A 21,589-nucleotide genomic window follows, 5' to 3' on the forward strand; every position below is an offset into this window, starting at 1 on the left:
CCTTGGGTGGCTTCCCATCCTGTTAAGAAGGCATCCAAAGTCCCCGTCTTGGCTGACAAGGGTCCACATGGCCAGCCCACACCTTCCCCCTGCCTTCCTCCCACACCTCTGCAGTCGCCAACTTCCAGACACACCTTCCTGCCATCAATCACCCCAGCAAGCCAGTCCCCTGCGGGCCTCTGCGCATGTTCTCCTATCTCTAGGGCCACCGATTCTCCACACAGTAGCACACGGTACCCATGGGTTCATGCTACAACAGGGGGCACCATGGATGACAGTGATGGAACCCTCTGTTTACTCAGGGACCTCATTTCTCAGGACATGCTTGGGTCGATAACCTCATTTCTCTGGAACCTTTGGAAGAACTTGGGGATTCCACTGAGCATCAGCTCCTAGGTTGGGATTGTAAAACGGTCAGGGCTTTCCCCACCTCCACGAGAGCTGGAGACCAGACAGGTAACCCCACAGCAGGCAGCGCGGTGTGAGACGCAGCCTGGATCTCCGGATCTCCGCCAGGGGCGGGCAGCGCGTAGCTCACTGGGAGGGGGCCGCCTTCTTCGGTAGCCTTGTAGTTACATCGCTCCGGAGCCCTTGGCGCTGGCGGGTGCCAGTAGCCAAAGGCAGGGCCGGGACTGACCAGAGATTCGGTACATTCCCCATCCAAGCACTCCACCATTGGGGGACCGGTGCCTCCAGCTCAGCGTACATTAGGAACTACAACTCCCAGCAGGCCCCGCGGCGGCAGCCTCGCTCCCAGGGGAAAACACGATGGAGGGCCTGCCGAGAGTGGTAGTTTCCTCCGCTAAGGAACACTCAGCTTCCCGGGCGGGCGTGGACGTGACAATGGAGTCTCCCGCCAGCCCACCAGTCTTGGGACCCGTGATAATTTCCATCGTTGGAGGTACACTTGTTCTTTGAGGTCTCACCTCCTGGGCCCCTGACTTTTAAACACCGTCCTCTGGGATCAAACCATTCTATTTCTAACTGGCCCAACTCTAGGGCAAGAAGGGGGCGATCCAAATCCTGGCTCCAGGCATCCCAAACAAGACCTTCACCTTCAGAGCGTCACATTCCCAGCACAGTCGTTTGAAATGCATGTTGTCAGCCCTTTGACATTACGTGTCCTCCAAAGGAGGCTAACTGTCGTTGGCAAAGCCTGGCTCAGTGCACAGCCCAGCAACAACGCGGGCCTCGCACGCTTCAGCGACGACTGCTGACCCAGGCCCAGGCCTCCTTGCAGTCATCCCGAGAGGTCTCTCAGTGTCCCTGGGCACTCCACATGGTTCCCAGCCCCCACAGGTATTTTGTGCCCCTCAACCACAGGTCCTATAGATGCCATGAACCCTGGCTCTCGCCCCTGGATTTCTGTCCCCACCCACCTTGTAGACCCCATGGGGAGTGGAGGTCAACTCAGTCTAACAGCAAGAACTGCTGCCAGGGAAACCTCCCTTTGCCCCACCTATGAAAATTGGGGTGAAACCAGAAGTGACCCCCTCCAGGATAGCTCCTTCCTAGGCGCTTGACTGGCTTGGTTCCTGGACCTTGTCAAGGTGGACGGGATGGAGCACCTAGCTCTGCCAACACCAAGAAATGAGGGGGTCTGCAGGCACGAGTGGTTAAATAATTAATAAGATTACCAACAGCATGTTAATTACAAATAATGAGAGAGGAGCTAAAGGTGGTCAATTTTCCAGACAGGAAACCAGGATCCACAGCCCCAGGGCCCAGGGGTCCGGCCACCCGGGCGGGGCAGCTCTGAAATAAATAATGGATTTGGGGGCAGGGGGTCAGGGCTGCTCCTGCTTCTTCTTGACGGAAATCCGCTTCTTCCTTGCTGCCAGCATCTCATAGAAGGGGTCTACACTCACTGCGGCTCTGCAGAGGGGAGGGTCCCAGATGAGAGCCAAGTCCAGGCCCCAGCCTCCTCCCTCAGACCCAGGGGTCCAGGCCCCACCCTCCCTCAGACCCAGGGGTCCGGCCTCCAGTCCCCTTCCTCAGGAGTCAGCCCAGGCTCACTGGATGGACTTGATCCACTCATCCTTCTCCTCCTGTGTGGGGGCCGAGATCCGGTACACCATGTGGTTCCCTTCAACCACTCGACCATCTGCCTCCGTTTTGCAGGCTTTGATGAGCTGCCCCTTGTTGTTGGGGATGTAAAGCTCAAAGCAATTCTGAGGAAACGCACAAGGACGGCAGGTAAGAGCCAGCCCTGGGGTCTCAACAGGCCCTTGTGTGAGCAGGACCGGGCAGAGAGGGTCTCACCGGTTTCCGGGGGTCATCCACCTCACGGATGCTCAGGTTCTCCAGGGGGATGATTCCTCGGGGCTCCTTGTCCTGAAGGAGCAAGTCGGACAAAACTCAGACCTGCAAACCTTCCCTGCAGCCCGCTCCTGCTCCCACTCCCCAGAGCCCAGCCGGGCCCTCACCGTCGTGTACTCAAAGTAGTAGAGACAGTTGTCCGTGAGGATGAACCAGCGCCGCTTCCAGGTCTTCACCCGGCCCCCTGAAAGGGAAGGGGCGGGAGGGGGCCTGGGCTCAACGGGGGACAGGGCCTCTGGGAGGGGGAGGGAGAGGCAGAGCAGGAGAGGCGGGGCTCTCGGGGGCCTAGGACAAAGCAGGCGGGAAGAAACAGACAAGCAGGGACAGGTGTGCTGGGCCCAGGAACAGGTCCACACCCCGCTCAGGCTCTGCCCTTTCTAGACCCGGGGCCAACTCAGGCCCAGCAGCCTCAGGGAAGGCACTGGGAGCTGAGGCCAGGCCACCCCCACCCCTCGTCTAGTGTGGGGGACAAGGACGGGCCATGTACCTACCTCCTGGGGCAGACAGCGAGAAAGCAGGCAGGACCAGGTGCAGGAGGAGGGAAGGCGGAAGGGTGGGATGCCCCCAAGAGCCGCGACAGAAATAGCGGGAAGGGAAGGGATGCGTAGGGGTGGGGCAGAGAGACAGACACAGGGAGAGGAACACGCAGAGGGAGACGGGGAGGGAGAGAGAGGAAGACAACCAGTTACATCCACATGGGAGAGGAACGGCCAGACCTCTCCCTCCCAGGGAGGCTGAGGGCTCTGGGCCCAGCATGGCAGCCACTGAGTACCCCCTCACCTCCCTGCTCAGCTCCAGCCCACCCAGGACCTGTCTTTGGCCAATTTACCTCCACTGCCATGGTGACCACCCCCACCAGGAAGAATACCACTTCCCTGCTTGGCCTGATGGGGACCTGGGGTCTCAGCGTAGCCCTCAGCTCCAGCACAAACGTGCTGTGTGACCTTAAGGCACTCTCTTGCTCTCTGGACTCCCACCTGGAGATTCTGATGGGCCCACACCATCCTGTAGCAAAACGGCCTACTTCTGAGCCCAGAAGGAAGAACTACTGACAGGGGCAAGGGCATCATAGAAAGTAATGACCAAGCACCGAACTGCAGCAGGGTACAGGGCAAAGCCTTTGCGAACTGCCCCAGGGGAACAGGTGTGCTCTGGACTAACGCCCAGCAGCTGTGGGCCATGGCTGAGCCTCAGTTTCCTCAACTGGAAAATGGAATGCCTGCTGCTGGGAGCAGCTGGGAGGGGCCAACTCCTGGAGGAGCTGCAGTCCAGCCTCTCTCTGGCAGCGCAGGCAGGGGCCGCACTCACTCTGGAGGAAACCAGGCCCCAGCCCAGTGGCCTGCCTCCCCTACAGGCAGCAGCGACCAACACTGGCTGCAAAGAGCGGTTTACATCTTTAGTGTTTGTCCTGCTGAGAGGTGATGCCCTGGTGGAGAGCACAGTTCCACATGGGGGGATGCGCAGGGAAGCCACAGCCACCATCCCAGCCCCCCAGGAGGCGGGGCCCACTGTGATCCTCCTCCTTCCCCTGGGGCGGCCATTCACAGCCTCTCCACATCCAGTTCAAGTGCCAGCTGCTGGGTCCCAGGCACAGCTCCAAGCTGTGGCTCTCGACCTTGGCTTTGTTTGTAGGCACCTGGGGAGCTTTAGAAATGACTGACAGGCCCTCCTGCACCCCAAATCCCCACTTCAGGGTTTCCAAAGTGCTAAGGTGAATCTCACCCTCAGCCAAGTTTAAGATGGCTCCAGCCAGGGGCAGTGGTACAAGCCTGTAACCCCTGTGGCTCTGGAGGCTGAGGCAGGAGGATAGAGAATTCACAGCCAGGCTCAGCAATTTAGTGAGGCATGAAGCTACTTATATAAAATATAAAAAGGGCTGGGGACATGGCTCAGTGGTTAAGCAAGCCCCTGAGTTCAATCCTGGTACAAATAAATAAATAGACAGATAATAAATAAATAAATAAAGGAAGCAATGACTCCAGTCCTCACAATGGCCGTCTCTAGCCCCGATTTTGCTATTACCTACAGTTCTTTCTTTCTTTTTTTGTATCTAGCATTTCAAGGAGGACTGAACCCCATTCCTCCCAGCTGAGGACTTAGGATTCATATAAGCCAGTCCAGGTTGTTCCCTCTGGCCTGGCTTCAATCGAACCAGACAGGAAGTCACCTGCGGGGACTCGGGACAGCATCCTCACTGTGTTAGCCCTCTTCTGCCTATGAGTGCTGTTCTGGGGACAGCAGGACACTGGGAACAGCCAGTGCCCCATTGATGATGAGGCCATCAGACTGTGAGCAAGGGAACAGGTTCCCAGGGGCAGTCGTGTCCCGAGGGACCACTTTTGTACCAGATGTGGGCTGAGCTGCTTGTGCTCACAGCATTCTCAGTGCTGAGACCAGACCTGGCTCAGAGAAGGGATCCACAGACACCGGTGGGGAAAAAGAGGGCCCAGAGTGTTTTCTACACAGCAGACCTGGCTGAGGGCCCCACGCACAGGAATCATCCTGTTTGCAGCCCCATTTTTCAGGTGTGGAAACTGAGGTTCAGAAGGGTCGAATCACTTGCCTCAGGTCACACAGTGGGCATGTGTGGAAGCTGAGTCCTGGGCTTGTGCCCATCAACTTCCCCCTGCAGAGGCAGCCAGCAGGGTCGGGAGGGGACGTACCCAGCTTCAGGAGCCAGCCCTCCCGGTCCGGGTTGAAGAAGGTGTGGGTCAGATCATTCCCATCATCCTCGGGAATCTTGAAGGGCTCATTCCGGATGCTGTCGTAGAGGTTCTGTGGGGTGAAGACTGGGTGAGCAATTCTGGGCACCGGGGCCCTGCTGGGGCTACTCAGGGCAGTGAGACCATGGGAGATGACCCACCCTGGGAAGAAGAGGAACAGGCTGGGGAGGACAGTAAAGCAGAGGGCAGAGGAGTTCAGGGAGGAAAGAAAAGAACTGTGAGAACAGTCAGAAGAGCTTGTAAGTTCTCAGAAAAACCGACTAATGGAGAATGAGATGGCCGAGACCCTGGTGGAGCCAGAGAAGAGAAACCGGCACCGAACCGAGGGCTGGCCCCTGAGAGAGACAGGAGAAAGAGAGCATGGAAACAAGCCAGGTAGGATCACAGGACCTGTGGGAGGGGAGCAGGGCAGCAGGACGGGCCTGAGCAAGGGGCCATCTGTGGCAGGAAGAGGGCTATGGGCAGGGAACAGTGGGCCTGACCCTCAACAGCTCCTCTGGCAGGTCCCCGCCCTCATTGATGCCCCGATTCATGGCCACAAAACGCTCCAGGCCCGGCTTATCCCTGACGTTGGGGTTGTGAAGGCTGGTGTTCAGCATGATCACGGCAAAGGACAGCACATAGCACGTGTCTGCAGACAGAACAGGGGTGACCACATTTTGCGGACCCAGGCCCCCTGCAAGGGATTCAGGGGCCAGCTTCCAACCCTCCTCCCCCAGACCCAGAGGCACAGAACCCAGCCCTCCTCCCCCAGGCCCAGAGGCACAGAACCCAGCCCTTGTCCCTCAAATCCACAGATCCAGCCACCTCCAAGGAGAATGGGCCCCACCTGTGGACTGGAAAACCCCCGGGTTGCACAGGCAGTATCGCTGAGCAAAGGCCTCCATCATCCGGTCAATTTTCTGGGCCTCTCCAGGGAGGCGAAAGCTCCACAGAAATTGCCTGGTTTAGGGAGGAGCCAGGATGGATGTCAGGGCTGAGAGAACACCCTCCTCATACTGCGTCTCTGTTAGGAACTGGCCAAAACGAAATCCAAACCTTCTGGTCTCAGTGGTGGGTTCAAGTATGGACACATGACCCAATCTGACAAATCACTGGCCTTGGGACTCCTGGTGGATCTATACAGCAATAGCCTTTTCTTCTGCAAAAGTTGCTAAACAGGCCTGGCAAAATTTAATTTGGGCTCTACAAAATGTAATTCTAACACGAATTTTGGCAAACAAAACCGAGAGAGTGAGCTGACTCTCATACTCCACTTGGGTACCTGGATCCAGCTGAAGGATCCTGATGAAGGCCCTATACTTGGACTTCTGTGTTACAGGACACAACCAATTCCTTGGTTTTGCTTGTTTGTTCTGAGTAGGGTTTGTAGCTCCCAACTAAGAAAGTCCTGATAGGTACATTCCTGCCCTTCCAACACCATCCCCTCACCTGAGGGCCTGCACCAGATTGAGGTCGGTGAACTCATGCAGATCCACAAAAGCATGCAGCACTGCCAGGTTAAGCTCCTCCCTGGGTGGAGAGAGACACAGTCGCACACAGGAAAGGAGACAGAGGAAGTCAGAGTAGACGAGGATGGGGGCAAGGTGCAGAGGCAGCCACACCACATCTTGTGCACAGCAGCTGCCCCTCTGAGGCGGGTGCAGCTTTCTTCTTGGCCCCATTCCAGGCCTGGACCCAGTGTGGGGAAGCTCAGAACACACTCCTGGAGGAATATGTGCCTTAGGGACCCAGGACGGTTAGATATTTCAACAGGTGAGAGAAATGCACTAAACAGGCAGTACACCTACTGTCACCTCTCTCAGATCTTCCCCATACTCCCCTGTGTCTAGACACAGTCCCCACTCCCCCAGACATTCACAGACAATTCCCACACACCCAGGTGTCCATAAAACCCTATGATCCTAGACATCGACAGAGGGTCCTCAATACCTAATGACTCAGACCATGCCCCCCAGGCCTCCAGACAGCCCTCACAACTCCTAGATGTCCACAAGGGCCCTAGATCCCCAGAGAGCTGCCAGTGGTCCCCATATACGCCCACAAATGACCTCCCATTGTACAGCACTCAGGTTCACCACTGCCCCCAGACATAAATGGATGCCCCCCCCCCATATCCATAAAGTCCCCACACCCCCACATGCTCTCAGCTCCCCCAGATCCAAGCCAGTTCATCCTGTCAGCCCAGGTGAAAGGCGGGTGTACCAAGGGCCACCCTCGTAGAGGCTGCAGAGCAGTTCCATCACTGAGCTGCCAGGGTGACAGCAGCAGCCAGGCAGGTGGGTCACAGAGATGAGTCCCAGCAGGTGCCAAGCAGGTGTCTCACCTTTCTCCCAGGTAGTCCCCAATAGCGGTCTTGTTCAGTCCCTCGCCCTTGTATAGGAAGCGGGCAATCTCTTCTGGTGTGTTCTGCAAGAGTTCATTCTCTACCAAGAACTGGATACCCTGGTAGGTGGGGTCAGGTCTCAGTGTGGAGGGCTACAAAGCTCCTGTACCTCCCCATGAACCTCAGTGCCCCACACTCAACAGGGTAGGACCTGGTGTACCTCTCCCACCTCCTGACCTGTTACCCCTTTCCCTGCCTAGTTAATTCCAGCACCAAGAACAGGGTCTAGCAAGGAATAGGTGCTTAATAAATATTTGCTGGATGACTGAACAAACTCTACCTGCTTTCAGCAAGAATAAAGTAAGAAACTGTTAACAGATAGCAGTCCATTCAAACTGTGAACTCAAAGTCCCAGGCTGGATCAGAGTCTCTTTGGCTCTCTCTGAGCCATGAAGACCTCTCCACTACAACCACATTTCACTTTGGATTGTGGCACCTATGTCTAGGTATCTGTCCTGCAGGTAGGACAGGGTCTGACTCTACTCTGGATCTCCAGCATTGCCTAGTACAGGGTCAGGCCGTCTGGAGGCCTCAGCAAATGTGTGTGGACAATTGAACATATGTCTTTGCTCCACCTGGTGAACACCTACTCAACTTTCACACCTGACTGAATATCCTGTCCTCAGGGAAGCCCTCCTGACACCACCAGGATCCTTCTTATGGGTGCACAGCAGCCTGGTATCTCCCTCTGCCATGCACTGGCTCTCTCCTTTGGGCTTGTCTCTTTGTTTATAATCCCTATCAGACTTAAGCCCCTCTTAAGATCATAAGTACATTAAAAAATACAAGTAAAAAGGGGAAGAAGACCTTCCAGGCAAGGGACACAACATACTCCAGAATCAGGAGGCTGGAAGACTTGGTTGGTAGTCTCAGAACACACGGGCAGACTGTATCTGAATCCAGGGATCAGGATCCAAGTCTGTCTACCTAGAGAAGACCTGTACCCTTCATAACATTCCTGGAACCTGGAGGTGCCAGAACCCAAAGCCTGGATGTCTACTGGCTGTTCCTAACCCTGTGACCCCAAGCACCTTCTTGGGGTCCATGTTGAATTTCTTCCTGCCCATTGCCATCTTCCGGTTCCGCTGCAAGGTCTTACTGCAGGGGCAGAGAGCGGGGTGGGGGTGGGGAGCCATGGGTCAATGCCTGGGTCGGCTGGCCCTGGCCAAGACCCACGCTCCCAAGTCCCCTGCCCCAGCCCTCACCTGCCCTCGTTGGCCTCCAGACCCTCCACCTCACTCATAGCTTCACTGAGCTCCTCCCGCAGGCGCTGGATTTCTACCAATAGCTCCTGTTTTCGCCTCCTGATGTTTTCCAGCTCCATCCGCTCCTCCGGAGTCAGGTCCGGGGGCTCTGTGGGCCAGGATCAGAGTTTGCAAATAAGTTCTGGGTCTAGAAGCCTAGATTCCTGCAATCTAGGGCTGGGGACCTGGATTCCTTCCCATGTCTGATGGAAGAAGGGGCTGGGGGCCTGGATTCCTCTGTCCAGCATTGGAAAGGCTGGGCCAGGAGTCTAGGGGAGAATGAACCCAGGCTCCTGAGTCTGAGGGAGAAGGGGGAGCCTGAGTGCTTCCGACTGGGGGAAGAAAAAGGATGCAAGTCAGAACTCATGGATCCATTACTTGGAAAGGGTCTGAAGCCTTGGTTTTCTGACTCCATTACTGGTGGGCTGGCTGGGGCTCTGGAGTGGAGACAGGCCTAGACGTCGGGACTCCAGAGTCCATGTAAAGTAACTATGGCAAGGGAAGCCGCTGTCAGCTTGTAAGAGTTGGGAAACCGGAATGGGGCATCGGAGGCCTTCGCCCCCGCCTTAGCGGGATCTCTGTCGCCCGCAAGATTTTTCTCCACCCCCCACCCCACCAGCCCCTCTCCCCGCCCCAGGCAGGCAGTGGGTACTCCTGGCCGCTCCAGCGGGAATGGTTCCACCCCGGCCTCGCCTCCGCCGCTCCATCCCGCCGCCCCCTCCCGCCGACACCGGAAACAGGCTCAGCCCAAACAATGGCCTGGAACGCCCCGCTCGCGGGCCCCGCCGGAAGCCAGTCCCGCGCCGCACAAAAGCGAGGCGACGATGGGGCAGAAGGGCTTCACGCGTCGCGCGTCGGGAGGGGACTTTCGCCGCGGAACGTTCAGGAGGAAACGCTCGATCCGCTCGCAGCCGGCCCCGCCCCTCCTCGACCTACCATAGACGCCGTCCTCCATGGCGGCTAGGAAGGCCCGCGGGGAGTCCGGGGCAGTCCCGCCGGTCGGGCCTGGATCCGCGTTGGCCCGCGGGCTCGGGTGAGCCCGCTCAAACGCCCCGGGAGCCACCGCCGCCTCCTCAGCGCCAGTCCTCAGCGCTGAAAAGACTCTCCCTTCACTGCCCAACCGCCCGGCCAGTAGGGACCGCCCCTCGTTTTGACACCGTCCAATCCACGGCGGGTCCCCTCGTCTGCTCCGTCCCCGACGCTAACGGATCGTTCTCCAGGACCAATAGACGCACAAGAAGCAGATGTAGCAATGTCCGGGTGGAGGTAGACGGCCTGTGAGGCCAATCGGAATGAGGGCAGGGCGCCAGGTCCCGCCTCCGAAACAAAAGAAAGCTCTTGGCAGGCTTGTCCTCCAATGAGAAGCCTCAGAAAGGAGTTGCAAGGAGGTAGGGCTCTGTGGTGCAGAGAGGACTGCGTCTGCGCTAGGACTCCGCACTAGGAGACTAGGTCAATTAGGCCCCGCCTCCCGCAATACGTTGTTAGGGGGCAGTACTTTGTTAGTCTCGTTGACTGGGGCGGAGCCTCAACGGTGGGTTGTTCCCGTGAGCCACACCTCCTCACAGGCCACGCTTGCTTTTGACTGCAGCTGTTGCCATGCAACCGCTAGCCACTTTGGTCAGCCTTTCTTTTTGCCTGGTTCTGCGGGTACTTCCCTTTCTTCTCAATCTCTTCTACAGTCTAAAACCCCTTTCCTTACCACCTCCTATGACCTCCCCATCCACCTCAGCCTCTTCAGAGTCAAGGGATGGTGAAATGACTTATTGTTTTTTCCAAATGCTGCTTTCCTATTTGGTAATTATCACAGAGTGGCACAGTAGTGGAAGGCCAAATATAGTGAAAGCACGGGCTCCGCCTTCCCGGCGCCTTCCTCCCTCTCCCGTAAACTCCTCCCCTTAGCATCTCCCTCCTAAGACTCCTCTCTTCCTCGAGCGTCCTCCCTGACAAGACCCCTTCCCTTAGCATCCTCCCACCTCTCTGATCTCTTCCCTTCCCTTGGTACCTCTTCAGCTTTCCTTATTTCTGGCCTATCCTTCACCCCTCCCCCGCCTGTCCTCACACTCTTCTTCGCAAACTCCTCCCTCCTTCCAGAATCCGCCCACATCTGAGGCCCTTTGGGTTCTTCCCAGCCTCTTTGGGTTCCATGCAGGGAAAGCGGATGCAGGGTCCCAGCTGGGATGGGGAACATGAGCACTTTTGTAAAAGGGACTGAAGTAGCGCCTAGGCCTCTTCCTCGTTTGTGGTCCCTGGGCTGCACAGGTGGGGATTCAGGGCCAGGACCTGGTTAAACTGTCGGATTAGACACGGAGCCTCCTAATCTCTTCACTGACCTTTATGAGTGGCTCTGGTCCTGCCTTCCCCAGTAGAGTCTCAGGCTGCACGCCCCGCTCCCAGTCTCTCCTTCCAAACCGAACCACCCTCCTACTCCTTTACCCCTAACTTAACCTTCCTCCCCACCTATTTTCTATTGTTCCCCACTGGATTTCCATTGTCCCCAGTCCCTGTCCCAGGCACTCTGTGCTGGGAGAGCAGCCAGCTAATTAATCCCATCCGGTCATTACCTAGGGATTCTGAAGGATAAAGAGAGTTGGGGAAGCCAGAAGTGGAGACCTGAGTCGCTGCAGCATTTGGGCAGGCTGAGGGCCAGTGACAGTGCCTGACCTGTCTGGAACAGGATTGGGAACATAGCCTTCTCTTGGCACTGCCTCCATCTGCGGCTGGCTCCCACCCCGTTGGGCACTTAGGTGAATGGCAGCATGGACAGAGGCCAGCCCCAAGGGCCCATGCCCCTGAAACACTCAAGACACACCCACCAGGGCTCCCAGGTCTTTAATCTGGGGACAGGTCTCCCCTAAAACACCCACTTTGCCCACAGTGGGAAGATCCCTGGCGTTCTCCTTCCCCAGTCCTCTGAGTGGGATGAGGGAAGTGGGGCCTCTGGCCCTTAGCCACAGCTGCTTGCTGGCTCTGTGATTCAGACACTGAAGTTCAGAGCCAGCCTTTAAGATCATCTCCTATCCCAGCCGCCCTGGAAGGGCATGTGTTCCAGCACCAGAAGGAGTCAGAAAATCTCCAGAACCTACTCCCCTGTTCCATGAAGGAAAGAGTCATCCTGCTGGAAAGGCTCTTGGAGGACTTCAGGTTCCAATGCCCCATTTTCACAGATGAGGAAACTGAGGCAAAGAGGGATATGATTTGCCCAAAATCACACAGTAAATTGGGATTTACAGGGAAACTTCCTGGATCCTTGAAAAGGATTCCATTCTAATTAGCTTGGCCTCAATTTCTAACCTTGTCATAGAAACCAGGGGGAAACTAGATTGATATCTGTGTTTATATTATTTATATATATATATATATATATATATATATATATACACATATATAATACACATATGTATAACATCTTTAAGAAACAGAGACACATCATTAGGTGTAGTATCCCAGAGCCTTGGACTTTCCCCTTCCCTTGACCACTAATTAGGCCTGCGACATCCAGGTCTCACCCAAACCCTCACCTGCTGGGAGATACCAGAAATGCTACTTAGCAAGTCCTGAGTCCACTTCCTAGAAGTACCAGCAGCCTGTCTGGAGGTAATTAGAACCTCCAGGCTTTGAGGAAGGATACTCTGGATCCCCGGAACTGTGATTCCTTTTTGGCACTACAGAACCACAAGAAGTTAACTAGGATCATCGAGGTTCTCAACTATATTAGGCAATCTTGGACCAGCAAATGGCAAACATCTAGAACCACCACTCCTTCCTTGACTCCGTGATCAACTGAGAGCCACAGAATCCCAACTCCTTTGGACATTCTAGAAGGGCACTTCAAACAGAAACAACATTTACAAGCAGTGCTTATCCCTCAGCTGAATGCTCTAAAACCAGCGGTCTGGAGTTTTATAACACCAAGAACTCCCAGTCGGTCACTTTGGTCCTTCTAAAGCCACAGACTCATCATTGTTTCATGCATTCTAGACACATCACTCTGTATCTGGAGTAGTTCAACTCTCTAGGTCAACTTGTTCTAGAATCACCAGTGTTTGCCTCTATGGTCAACAGAGACTCACAGAACACCTTAACTCCCAGGCTTTCTCGAATCATAGGGTCTTTTCTTGACATGAAGTTGCCTTCTTTTCCTTTGGTCAATGGAGATTGAATACCTGGAGGATCCCGCAACCTTCCCTCCTGAGGTGATCCAGAAAAATGACTTGCTTCTCAGTTGGCTGAGTCAAGAAGCAGTAGTCTCTTGACTCTTAGGTCACCCCAGACCTACAGCTCTTGAACTGCCAACTTCCCAGAGGCAGTCTCTCCCATTGACTTCTGACCCTGTTCAACAACTAGCCCAATCTCGTAGAGGACTCTAGAACCACCAGTCCTTGCCCTTTGGGTTCAGAATTTCTGGATCCTTCAGCTCTGGTAAGACCCATGAAGGGTCCCAGGAGGGAGCACAGAAGCAGAGGAATTAAGGTCCGGTAGCATGTCTGTGGTGGGCCCACTAGACATGGCAAAACCTCACCAACTAATGATTTAACCAGTAGGCCTGTTGGTCTTGGGAAATACGTGCCCATATCCCAGTAAGAGGGCCCAACCTCTCCACGGAAAGGGGGCACAAGTGGGGAAAGGGACATCAGCTTGTATCATGGGGGCAGGGTCAGTGCCAGGGTTGGTGTAAGAACTCGGGGGCTGGCAGCTCCATCTTCTGTCTCTTCCCCAGGCCCCTCCTTGGCCTCCTCTTCCTCCTCCTCCTCCTGGCAGCAGCTCAGAGCAAGTTCATTTTCATAACAAAATGCAGCCAGAGAGCCAGGGAAGCTAGACTTGGGGCTGTGGGAAGCCTGTTCTGCCCGTTCGTCCAGCTCCTTGGCGCTGCAGACAGGTGTCCCTGGGACCTCATAAGTGCGATGGAAGTGGCGATAGTCGACCTCATACTGGGAGCCACGCTGGAAGAGGACTGGCTCAAAACGATGGCCCCAGAGTAGCTCGCCAGGGAGGTAAGATGAGCGACACTGTGTGGTCATGGCTGTGGCCTCAACCATGCCCTCAAGGATGACCACTAGCTCGAAGTCGGCCCGGGCCAGCTCAGCCCGTCCCAGCTCATACAGAGGACTAGCAGAGTCGATCTCATGCACGATGGTGATGGGGGACACGAGGAAGATGCGATCGGTGCCTCCGTCAAAGCCCACATCCACATCCTGGTGGTCCAGCGGGATGTACTCACCCTCCGGGGTCACTCGGGGCTGCAGGAAAAGGCAAGGAGCCAAAGACAGAGGGCAGGAGCAGGGAGACAGAGAGAAAAGAGCAAAGCCCAACAGGGGTGAGAAACAGGGGGCGAACATGGATCCAGAGGGAGGGGGACGAAGCCTCAGAGCAGTCCAGAGACCCAGGGAGAGAAGGATGAAAGTTCAGAGAAAGCGGAGAGGGGACAGAGGCCCAGAGTAAGAGAGGACAGACACTCAAAGAGGGAGGAGGACAGAGGAAGAGAAAGGGAGAAAGGGACAGAGCGACAGGGGCAGAAGGACAGAAATTAGCCAGACAGCCGAAATCAGAGACAGCAGAAGATACGGAAGACATCCAACCAGGGATTGGAGGAGGAGGAGAATAGAAAAAAATGGCTTCAATATGTGACCAGATAAAGATAAACCGCTATCACAGGAGAGGGATAGGACGATCTGGGTCCAACATTCTGTACGCCACTGTTGCGGGGTCAATACTGGTAGTTTACCCATCTGCCACTGGGTTCACACCACCTCCCCCGTCACGTCACTGTCCTACAGTTTTCTGAAGAGGCAGTGTTCCTCCTGGTCATGAATCCTAGTGTCTCAAACTGCCAGGCAGGACACCCAGAAGGGAGGTGGGAACCTCTTTTCTTGCAACTACCTGAGAGCACCAGAGGCCTCTGGGAATTACAGTTCCCTTCAACATCTATCCCTGCTCTACCCCAAGTCCAGCCTCAGTCCAGAATTCTTAAGTGTCTCTATGTGGGCTGGGCGCAATGGTGTACAGCTGTAATCCCAGTGACTGGGAAGGTTGCAGCAGGAGGATGGGAAGTTTGAAGATGGCCTCAGCAATTTAGTGAGATTGTTGAACTTTTTTAAAAAAGGGCTTGGGATGTAGCTCAGTGGTAAGGTACCCCTGGGTTCAATCCCTAATACCATAGGGGAAAATATTAAGTATTCCTAGTGGGGCAAAGGCATAGTTTGTGAGGAACAGGGATGTTTGAGCAACTTGACCACAATTCTGGAAACACAAAGGCCCTGTGAGAAAGCTGCCACCCAGGGGCTGATGTGAGTGGTAACTGTCTTGTTGCAGATTCAAGAGGGCTTCCGGAGAATCATGTCCCACAACTCCGCAGCTGTCAGTTGCAGGTAACCTGCATACCACTGCACAACCCCAGGGGACTTGCCCTAAGTCATAAACCACCCATGCTACTGTCCACTGGGAATTGTAACCTGAACCATGGAATCCCCACCACCCACAGAAAACAGACTTCTCCTCAGACCACTCCATCTGGGCACTTCCCCTGCCCCAAGGCTTCTGGGAACTGGAGTCCTGAGCCTGGATGCACAGGGCTAGACTTCCCACAGTTGGCCTGTCCTAAGCTCTTTTTTGGTGGTACTGGGGTTGAACCCAAGGTTGCTCTACTACTGAGCTACCAGCCCTTTTGAAACAGGGTCTCTCAAGGTTGCCCAGACTGGCTTTGAACCCGCGGTCCTCCTGCCTCGGCCTCCGGAGTGGCTGGGATTACAGGCGCATGCCCCTGACTTGGCTCTCTGGAAGCTCTTTGTGTCTCAGGTTCTGTCAAGGCTAGGCCTTTAGGAAAAGCTGTCGCCACTGGGCATCGCAGTCCCCGCCCCTGTAGGCCCTGGCATCCCTGTTCCTGGGGCCTCGGATTCTGCAACCCCGAGGGCCCTCATCTTCCAGGGCGCACCTGCAGCAGCTGGGCCCGCACATGGGCTTCCACCAGGTGGCTGCGGCGCAGGTTGCCCACGCGCCACATGAGGCAGAGGCGGTGGTCCCGAAGCGCCACCACCGCGTTCTCGCTGAAGACGAGGGTCTCGTTGCGCTTCTTGGGCTTGGCCATCTTGGCCATGACGGCACCCACGACAAACGCGTCGAGCACGCAGCCGGCGATGCACTGCAGCACCACGGCGGCCACGGCGGCCGGGCACTCCTCGGTTACGCTGCGCACGCCGTAGCCGATGGATGTCTGCGTCTCCAGTGCAAAGAGGAAGGCGGCCAGGAAGCTAGCCACCTGCGAGAAGCAGGGGGCCGGGGGTGGAGGGGCGGCCAGGTCACCATGCAGCGATGCGATGAGCCAGAAGGCCAGGCCGAAGAGCAGCCAGGAGCCCAGGAAGGAGCAGGAGAAGAGCAGGCACATCCAGCGCCAGCGCACGTCCACGCACGTGGTGAACAGGTCGCTCAGGTAGCGCGCGCCCTGGCCGCCCAGGTTCACGAAGCGCACGTTGCAGTGCCCGTCCTTTTTGACAAAGCGACCGCGGCGTGGGCCCACGGGGGACTGTGCCGGCGCCCACCCGTTGCCGCACAGCCCTGGCCCGGCCTCCTCTTCATCACCTGCCCGGCTGTCCCCCGACTCCTGGACGCCGCTGAGGCGGCGCAGGGCCCTGGCCAGGCCCATTGGGCGGGGGGACCCCCTCCACTTGGCCTAGTGGGGGGCGGGCGTTCCGAATCTGCCGAGATAAGAAACAGGCAAGAACGTCAGGGTGCCAGGAATCGGTGGGCTCGTGGGCCGGCATGCGCTCTGTTGGGCCTCCGTGGCCTCACCTGGCAAAGCAGAACGCAATGTCCATGTTTGAGAAGTTCAGCAACAAAGATGACGGTGATGCTGTAGGAGATACTTGTGTGGTGACAACAGCAACAACCACAATTGTAGCAGACATCTATTCCATACTGAATTTATATGTGTTATAGAAATCATACTAAAATTTACATGACTTAGACACTGTTGTAAGCACTTTATGTCAATGTATATACTTAGCCCCACAGAAAACTTTCGAAGTAGATATTATGCCCATTTTACAGACGAGGAAACTGGGTACAGGAAACTGAAATAACTTGCCCATAATCTCACCAAAGTGAGCTGGGATTTGAATGTAGCAGAATAGCTTCCAGTCTCCACCCCTCAGAGGCTGAGCTCTATTCTCAGCATGAAGAGATGAGCTGGGCTCTGAGGTCAGCTGTTGCTCAAAAATAGTCTCCAAAAGCACAAGCAACAAAGGGAAAAATAGATACATGAGAAACTTGTGCTTTAAAGAACACTTCAAGAAAGTGAAACAAACCACCAATGGGAGAAAATAGTTGCAAATCATGTATCTGCTCTAAAATGTCCAGCACTAAGTTGCAATATTTGCAGAGACAAATTATCCAATTTAAAAGTGGGCAAAGGATCTATATAATTTCTCCAATGACATATGAATGCCAAAAAGCACAGGGAATGTTACTTAGGCATTAGAGAAGCACAAATTACCACAGCAAGTAATCTTATTGACTCAGGAGACTGAGGCAGGAGGATCATAACTTCCAAACCTGCCTCAGCAACTTAGGGAGACCCTAAGCAACTCAGTGAGACCCTGTCTCTAAAATCGCAAAAAAAAAAAAAAAAAAAAAAAAAAAAAAAAGAGCTAGGATGTGGCTCAAGGTTAAGCACCCCTGGGTTCAATCCCCAGTACCAAAACAAAACATAACCCCACACACACACACACAGTGAAGCCAGGAATGTAATTAACCCAGTGGGAAAATGTGTGCTTCACATTCTTGAGACCCTGGGTTTAATCCTCAGCATTAAAAAATAAAAATTAAGTAGAAACAGCTCTCCACACAATGAACCTAAGATAGTTATTAAAAAAACTAAAATAAAATAACAAGTGTTGGTGAGAATGTAAACAAACTGTCACCCTCATACACTGCTGGTGGGAATGTCAAGTTGTGCAGCTCCTGTGGAAACCTGTCTGGCAGATCCTTAAGTGACTGAACAAAGAGTTACGTTGTGACCCAACAATGCCACTCCTAGGTATCTGTGTACCCAAGAAAAATGAAAACAAATGTTCACACAAAAGCTTGCACACAAATGCTCCTAGTAGCACCATTCACAAAAGCATTTCATGAATGGATTAAAAATGTGGTATGTTCCTCCAAAGAACAGTACTTGACAATAAAAAGAAATGAGATACATGCAACAATAAGGATGAACCTTGAGAACATTCTAAGGGAGAGGAGCCAACTGCCAAGGCCATGTATGGTATGATTCCATTTATAGTCAGCCCTCTGTAACCACGGCTTCTGCATCCATGAATTCAATCAAAATTAGATAGAATATATCAGGAAAAACATTTCCTCTGTATTGAATACGTACAGACAAAAACTTTCTCTTCCTTGTCATTTTTCTCTACGCAATACCATATAACATAGTGAACCTAGAGATGATTTTAAGTACCCGGGAGGATGTGTGCAGGTTGTATGCAGATAGTACACCGTTTTATACAAGGCACTTGGGCATCTGAGGATGATGGTATCACAGGGAATCCTGGTACAAATCCCGTGGATGCCAAGGATGGCTGTATTTAAGATGTCCAGAACAGACAAGGCTGTAAATTAATAAATCACACTGAGGGGCTGGGGTTGTGGCTCAGTGGTAAACAACTTGCCTGGTACACGTGGGGCACTGGGTTGGATTTTCAGCACCACATTAAAAAATATAATAAGGGCTGGGGATGTGGCTCAAGTGGTAGCGCGCTCGCCTGGCATGCGTGAGGCCCGGGTTCGATCCTCAGCACCACATACAAACAAAGATGTTGTGTCTGCCGAAAACTAATAAATAAATATTAAAATATATATATATATATATATATATATATGTATAATAAAATAAAGGTTTGTGTTCATCTACAACAACAAAAATAAGTAGACTGATAGGTGCCTCATTCTGGGGAGATGGGAGATTAGGACATGACAGGACATGGGATTTCTTTGGGAGTGATGAAAATATTCTAAAAATTACTTAGGGGTGACAGCTGTGCACCTGTGAATCTACTAAGCACACTGCACAAGTGTGGGGCAAGGTGTGGCATATGAGTCACACACCAGTGGAGCTGTTCCCACATGAACAGACTAGTGCAGCTATGACTCTCTGATCTGGGGCAAATCTCTCTGGGTTTGTTGAGTTCATTGTAAAATAGAGAAATTCGGACTTCATCAGTCAGGAAGTACCTCCCCATCCTAAAGATCCAAGACCTGATTCCGGGTCAGTTGCTGACCCCTCATGTATCTCAAATCCCTGGCTTCTTTTCTCAAGTTTCTCAAGTTCTTCATCTGTGGAATGGACCCTCAGCTGAAAGGAAGAGGGGTCTAAAGACCTGGGACTTTTGAAAAGTCAGCTGCACGTCAGCCCCAGTTCTCTCCTCCAGGAAATGAAGGGAATCCCCACAGCCCAGCAGGGCAGAGGGCAGGAGAGGCGGGCTGGGCACAGGCCGGCATACCTCACACCCTTCAGCAACTGCAAGGTTAACTAGTACCTGGTGTGGCTGGGACAAGGGCTACCAGGGGTTAAACAGTTCCTACACATTTCCATAAACATTTATCCAGCACCCCTGTACTGAGCTATGGGCCAAAAAGGCCAGTCTCTGGGGATCCCCATGGGTGTCTTAGCCTGGGACACTCCATCTGAGGACTGTCTGTTTGCTAGCAAGATCCCCCTGTCTCCCAGAGCTCTGCATGGCCTCATCAGGACACCACGTCCCCCTCCTCCTGGCCTCCAGGATCCACCTGGTCAGCCAGAGTGGATGGGCTGGGCTGCCTCCAGTGCCCACAATGTGTCCCAACCTGTCGCCACCTCAGCATCCTGGGCGTTAGAGACTGCTCTCCTGGAAAGGGGAAGCAGACTCATGGAGTTGCCCAAAACGCAGATCTGCAGGGTCCAGGACACGCCATGCCATGTGCAACGATCCCAAACCCAGAAAATCCTCCCTGCACTAGTCCCCCTCTGGTGTCTCCCAGTGACAGGCTGGGAAGAGGGCTGCAGCGTGCACTGCTCCCTGCTGGGTCCTGGCACCTGCTCTACCCATGACCCTTCCACATTCACAGGAAAGCAACCAGGGCTTTTTTTTTTTTTTTTTTAAGTCCTTGTTGTGGGTCCCTCGGCCAGGAAGGGGCCAAAATGCCAAAATCTAGATTCCCACCCAGGCCTCTGAAGTGCCCAAGTCCCAGCCACACACCTCAGCCAGCTTCCTGGGCACTTACAAGGGATGTCTACAGCCAGCCCACTGAATCTGACAGCCCCCATGGCTCACCTTGACTGCTCAGGATGCTGGGAGGTCAAGTTCATTATCTCATTTCACAGCCAAGGAGCAGAGTTAGTGAGGACCAAGGCCCTGCTGGGCCACAGGCTGCAGGGGTGGGAAGCTGCTTTGGGTCCTGAGTCTTTCTGCCCAAGAGTCTGTTCTTCAATCCTGTGGTGCCACCTCACCCTGTGGGGCAGATCTGACTATGTCCATCGCACAGGGCCCTGTCTGCAGCCAACATGGCCCAGCTCCCAGGCTGGTGAATGCGACTCAGACTCAGGACACCACGTCCTCCTCCTCCCCCTGCAAAGGCAGGATGGGAGAAAGAAATCCCAAGCCCAAAGCTCCCCCCAATCCTCCACCTGACCCGCGAGAGCAGCTTAATGTTTCCATATAAAGGAGACAGGGCTTAAGGTGCTTCAACTTCGTGTCAAAGTCACTGTTTAATCTGGGGCTAAGAGGCCCCGCCCTTGGGTACTAGCTTGTCCCCCACAAATGTACACACACCTTCAGCCTTCCCCTGAAACCAAGGAGTCTCCCCCCATTTCCCCCAATGAATGGGGTCTGGACAGCAAGTTGACCCAGAGACTGATAGCAACGAGTGTGGGGCTGAGGCAGACAGAGCAGCAGACTCAGAGCCGGGCAGGAAGGAGCGTTGAGAAGGAGCTCTGAGACAGACCGACCCAGAGAAGGTGCAGAAACTCAAAGAGGGGGCTGAGTCGGAGAGGGACAGAGAGAGGGTCAGAGACCCAAAGGGAGCAGGGACAGAAAGAGGCAGGCAGACAACAGCAATTGGGGAAAAGAGTATGGAGATCATGTCTTAAGAAACAGAAAGAGATGGGCAAGGAGGGGCTGCCTGACAGGACGGAGTGGTGAGAAGGCAGGAACCAAGGGTGGACTGTAGGGTGGGGAGGTCTCCCGGGCTAGAGCACCCTTGAGATGGTGGGGAGGGATGGGGCGCAGGGGAAGGGTGGGGGTGTTGGCTCTCAGGCCCAACCTTGCATGGAGGCACATACCTGGGAAGGCGGCCCACCCCCATGCCCTGTGCTGGGGGCTCCTCTGCCTGGGCTGAGGGGCTGCGGTCTGTTCTCAGCCTCCAGGGCCTGAGCTGGGCACCCAACCTGAGTCCATAGCAGATCAGAGGACTGGGTAGAGGGGGCGGGAGCGAGGCCAGCTCAGAGCTGCGGAGGGGGGGCCAGGGAGGCTGGCCAGGCAGGGCGGCTGGGCTGCAGCCCAGGCAGGCTGGAGAGGAGATGGTAGCCAAGAATGGGTGGGGGGCAGGGAGGCAGCAGTTGGGGCAAGGAGACATGGAAAGATAGGGAGGGAGTACAGCAGTTTAGGGAACACAAAGAAGTAATGAGGTGAAGGAGACAGAGAAGGGGTGGCTTACTTGCTGCCCCCCCCCCCATGAAGCTATAGTAAGTGGCAAAGCATTTATAAGACACTTTCACCCATCCAGAGTGAGTTGCAGATTAATAAAACTCAGGGGAAGCAGAACTGAATAGCACCCAGGGGTTGAGGGTGGGACTGCAGAGAGCAGTGTCATCCTACAGCCTCCTCCAGCAGCTGCTGGGGGGGGGGGGGGAGACACAAGCACAGCAGCCTAGGAAAACTGGGTGCCAC

General features: G+C 54.6%; 2 protein-coding genes across 5 annotated transcripts; both read right to left on the minus strand.

Moving 5' to 3' along the window:
- Nucleotides 1-1,613: 1,613 nt before the first annotated feature.
- Cyth2 (cytohesin 2) lies at nucleotides 1,614-9,873 on the minus strand. Of its 3 annotated transcripts, none has more exons than XM_046466325.2 (12): nucleotides 9,609-9,873; nucleotides 8,634-8,781; nucleotides 8,460-8,526; nucleotides 7,369-7,487; nucleotides 6,474-6,554; nucleotides 5,872-5,984; nucleotides 5,525-5,673; nucleotides 4,983-5,094; nucleotides 2,427-2,503; nucleotides 2,263-2,334; nucleotides 2,017-2,171; nucleotides 1,614-1,875 (listed from the first exon to the last, which is right to left on the minus strand). In XM_046466325.2, exons 1-12 carry the CDS (start codon nucleotides 9,625-9,627, stop codon nucleotides 1,788-1,790), a joined length of 1,200 nt encoding a protein of 399 aa, XP_046322281.1. In that variant the 5' UTR covers nucleotides 9,628-9,873; the 3' UTR covers nucleotides 1,614-1,787. The 3 variants fall into 3 exon arrangements, with proteins under 3 accessions (XP_046322281.1, XP_046322280.1, XP_046322282.1); XM_046466324.2 differs by lacking the exon at nucleotides 9,609-9,873 and adding an exon at nucleotides 9,051-9,262; XM_046466326.2 differs by lacking the exons at nucleotides 1,614-1,875; nucleotides 2,017-2,171; nucleotides 2,263-2,334; nucleotides 2,427-2,503; nucleotides 9,609-9,873 and adding exons at nucleotides 2,820-3,324; nucleotides 9,051-9,270.
- Nucleotides 9,874-12,082: 2,209 nt separating this feature from the next.
- Kcnj14 (potassium inwardly rectifying channel subfamily J member 14) lies at nucleotides 12,083-21,544 on the minus strand. Of its 2 annotated transcripts, XM_058586084.1 has the most exons (4): nucleotides 20,983-21,544; nucleotides 19,976-20,152; nucleotides 15,601-16,360; nucleotides 12,083-13,909 (listed from the first exon to the last, which is right to left on the minus strand). In XM_058586084.1, exons 3-4 carry the CDS (start codon nucleotides 16,306-16,308, stop codon nucleotides 13,313-13,315), a joined length of 1,305 nt encoding a protein of 434 aa, XP_058442067.1. In that variant the 5' UTR covers nucleotides 16,309-16,360; nucleotides 19,976-20,152; nucleotides 20,983-21,544; the 3' UTR covers nucleotides 12,083-13,312. The 2 variants fall into 2 exon arrangements, with proteins under 2 accessions (XP_058442067.1, XP_046322231.1); XM_046466275.2 differs by lacking the exon at nucleotides 19,976-20,152.
- Nucleotides 21,545-21,589: the final 45 nt, after the last annotated feature.

This window comes from Marmota monax, unplaced genomic scaffold (genome assembly GCF_021218885.2).
Source record: "Marmota monax isolate L192 unplaced genomic scaffold, Marmota_monax_Labrador192_F-V1.1 WCK01_AAM20220418_F8-fsc00160, whole genome shotgun sequence".
In the NCBI taxonomy this organism is placed as follows: domain Eukaryota; kingdom Metazoa; phylum Chordata; class Mammalia; order Rodentia; family Sciuridae; genus Marmota; species Marmota monax.

Bases quoted from the DNA above. Each gene is read 5' to 3' on its own strand.
- Cyth2 (XM_046466324.2), bottom strand. From the start codon at position 9,087: ATGGAGTCAGAAAACCAAGGCTTCAGACCCTTTCCAA. The intron at 8,782-9,050 runs GTAATGGATCCA...CCTGGCCCACAG, and splicing joins AGGCTTCAGACCCTTTCCAA to AGCCCCCGGACCTGACTCCG. The intron at 1,876-2,016 runs GTGAGCCTGGGC...TCCCCTCTGCAG, and splicing joins GAGTGGATCAAGTCCATCCA to AGCCGCAGTGAGTGTAGACC.
- Kcnj14 (XM_046466275.2), bottom strand. From the start codon at position 16,308: ATGGGCCTGGCCAGGGCCCTGCGCCGCCTCAGCGGCGTCCAGGAGTCG. The intron at 13,910-15,600 runs GTGCGCCCTGGA...CTTTTCCTGCAG, and splicing joins TGCGGGCCCAGCTGCTGCAG to CCCCGAGTGACCCCGGAGGG.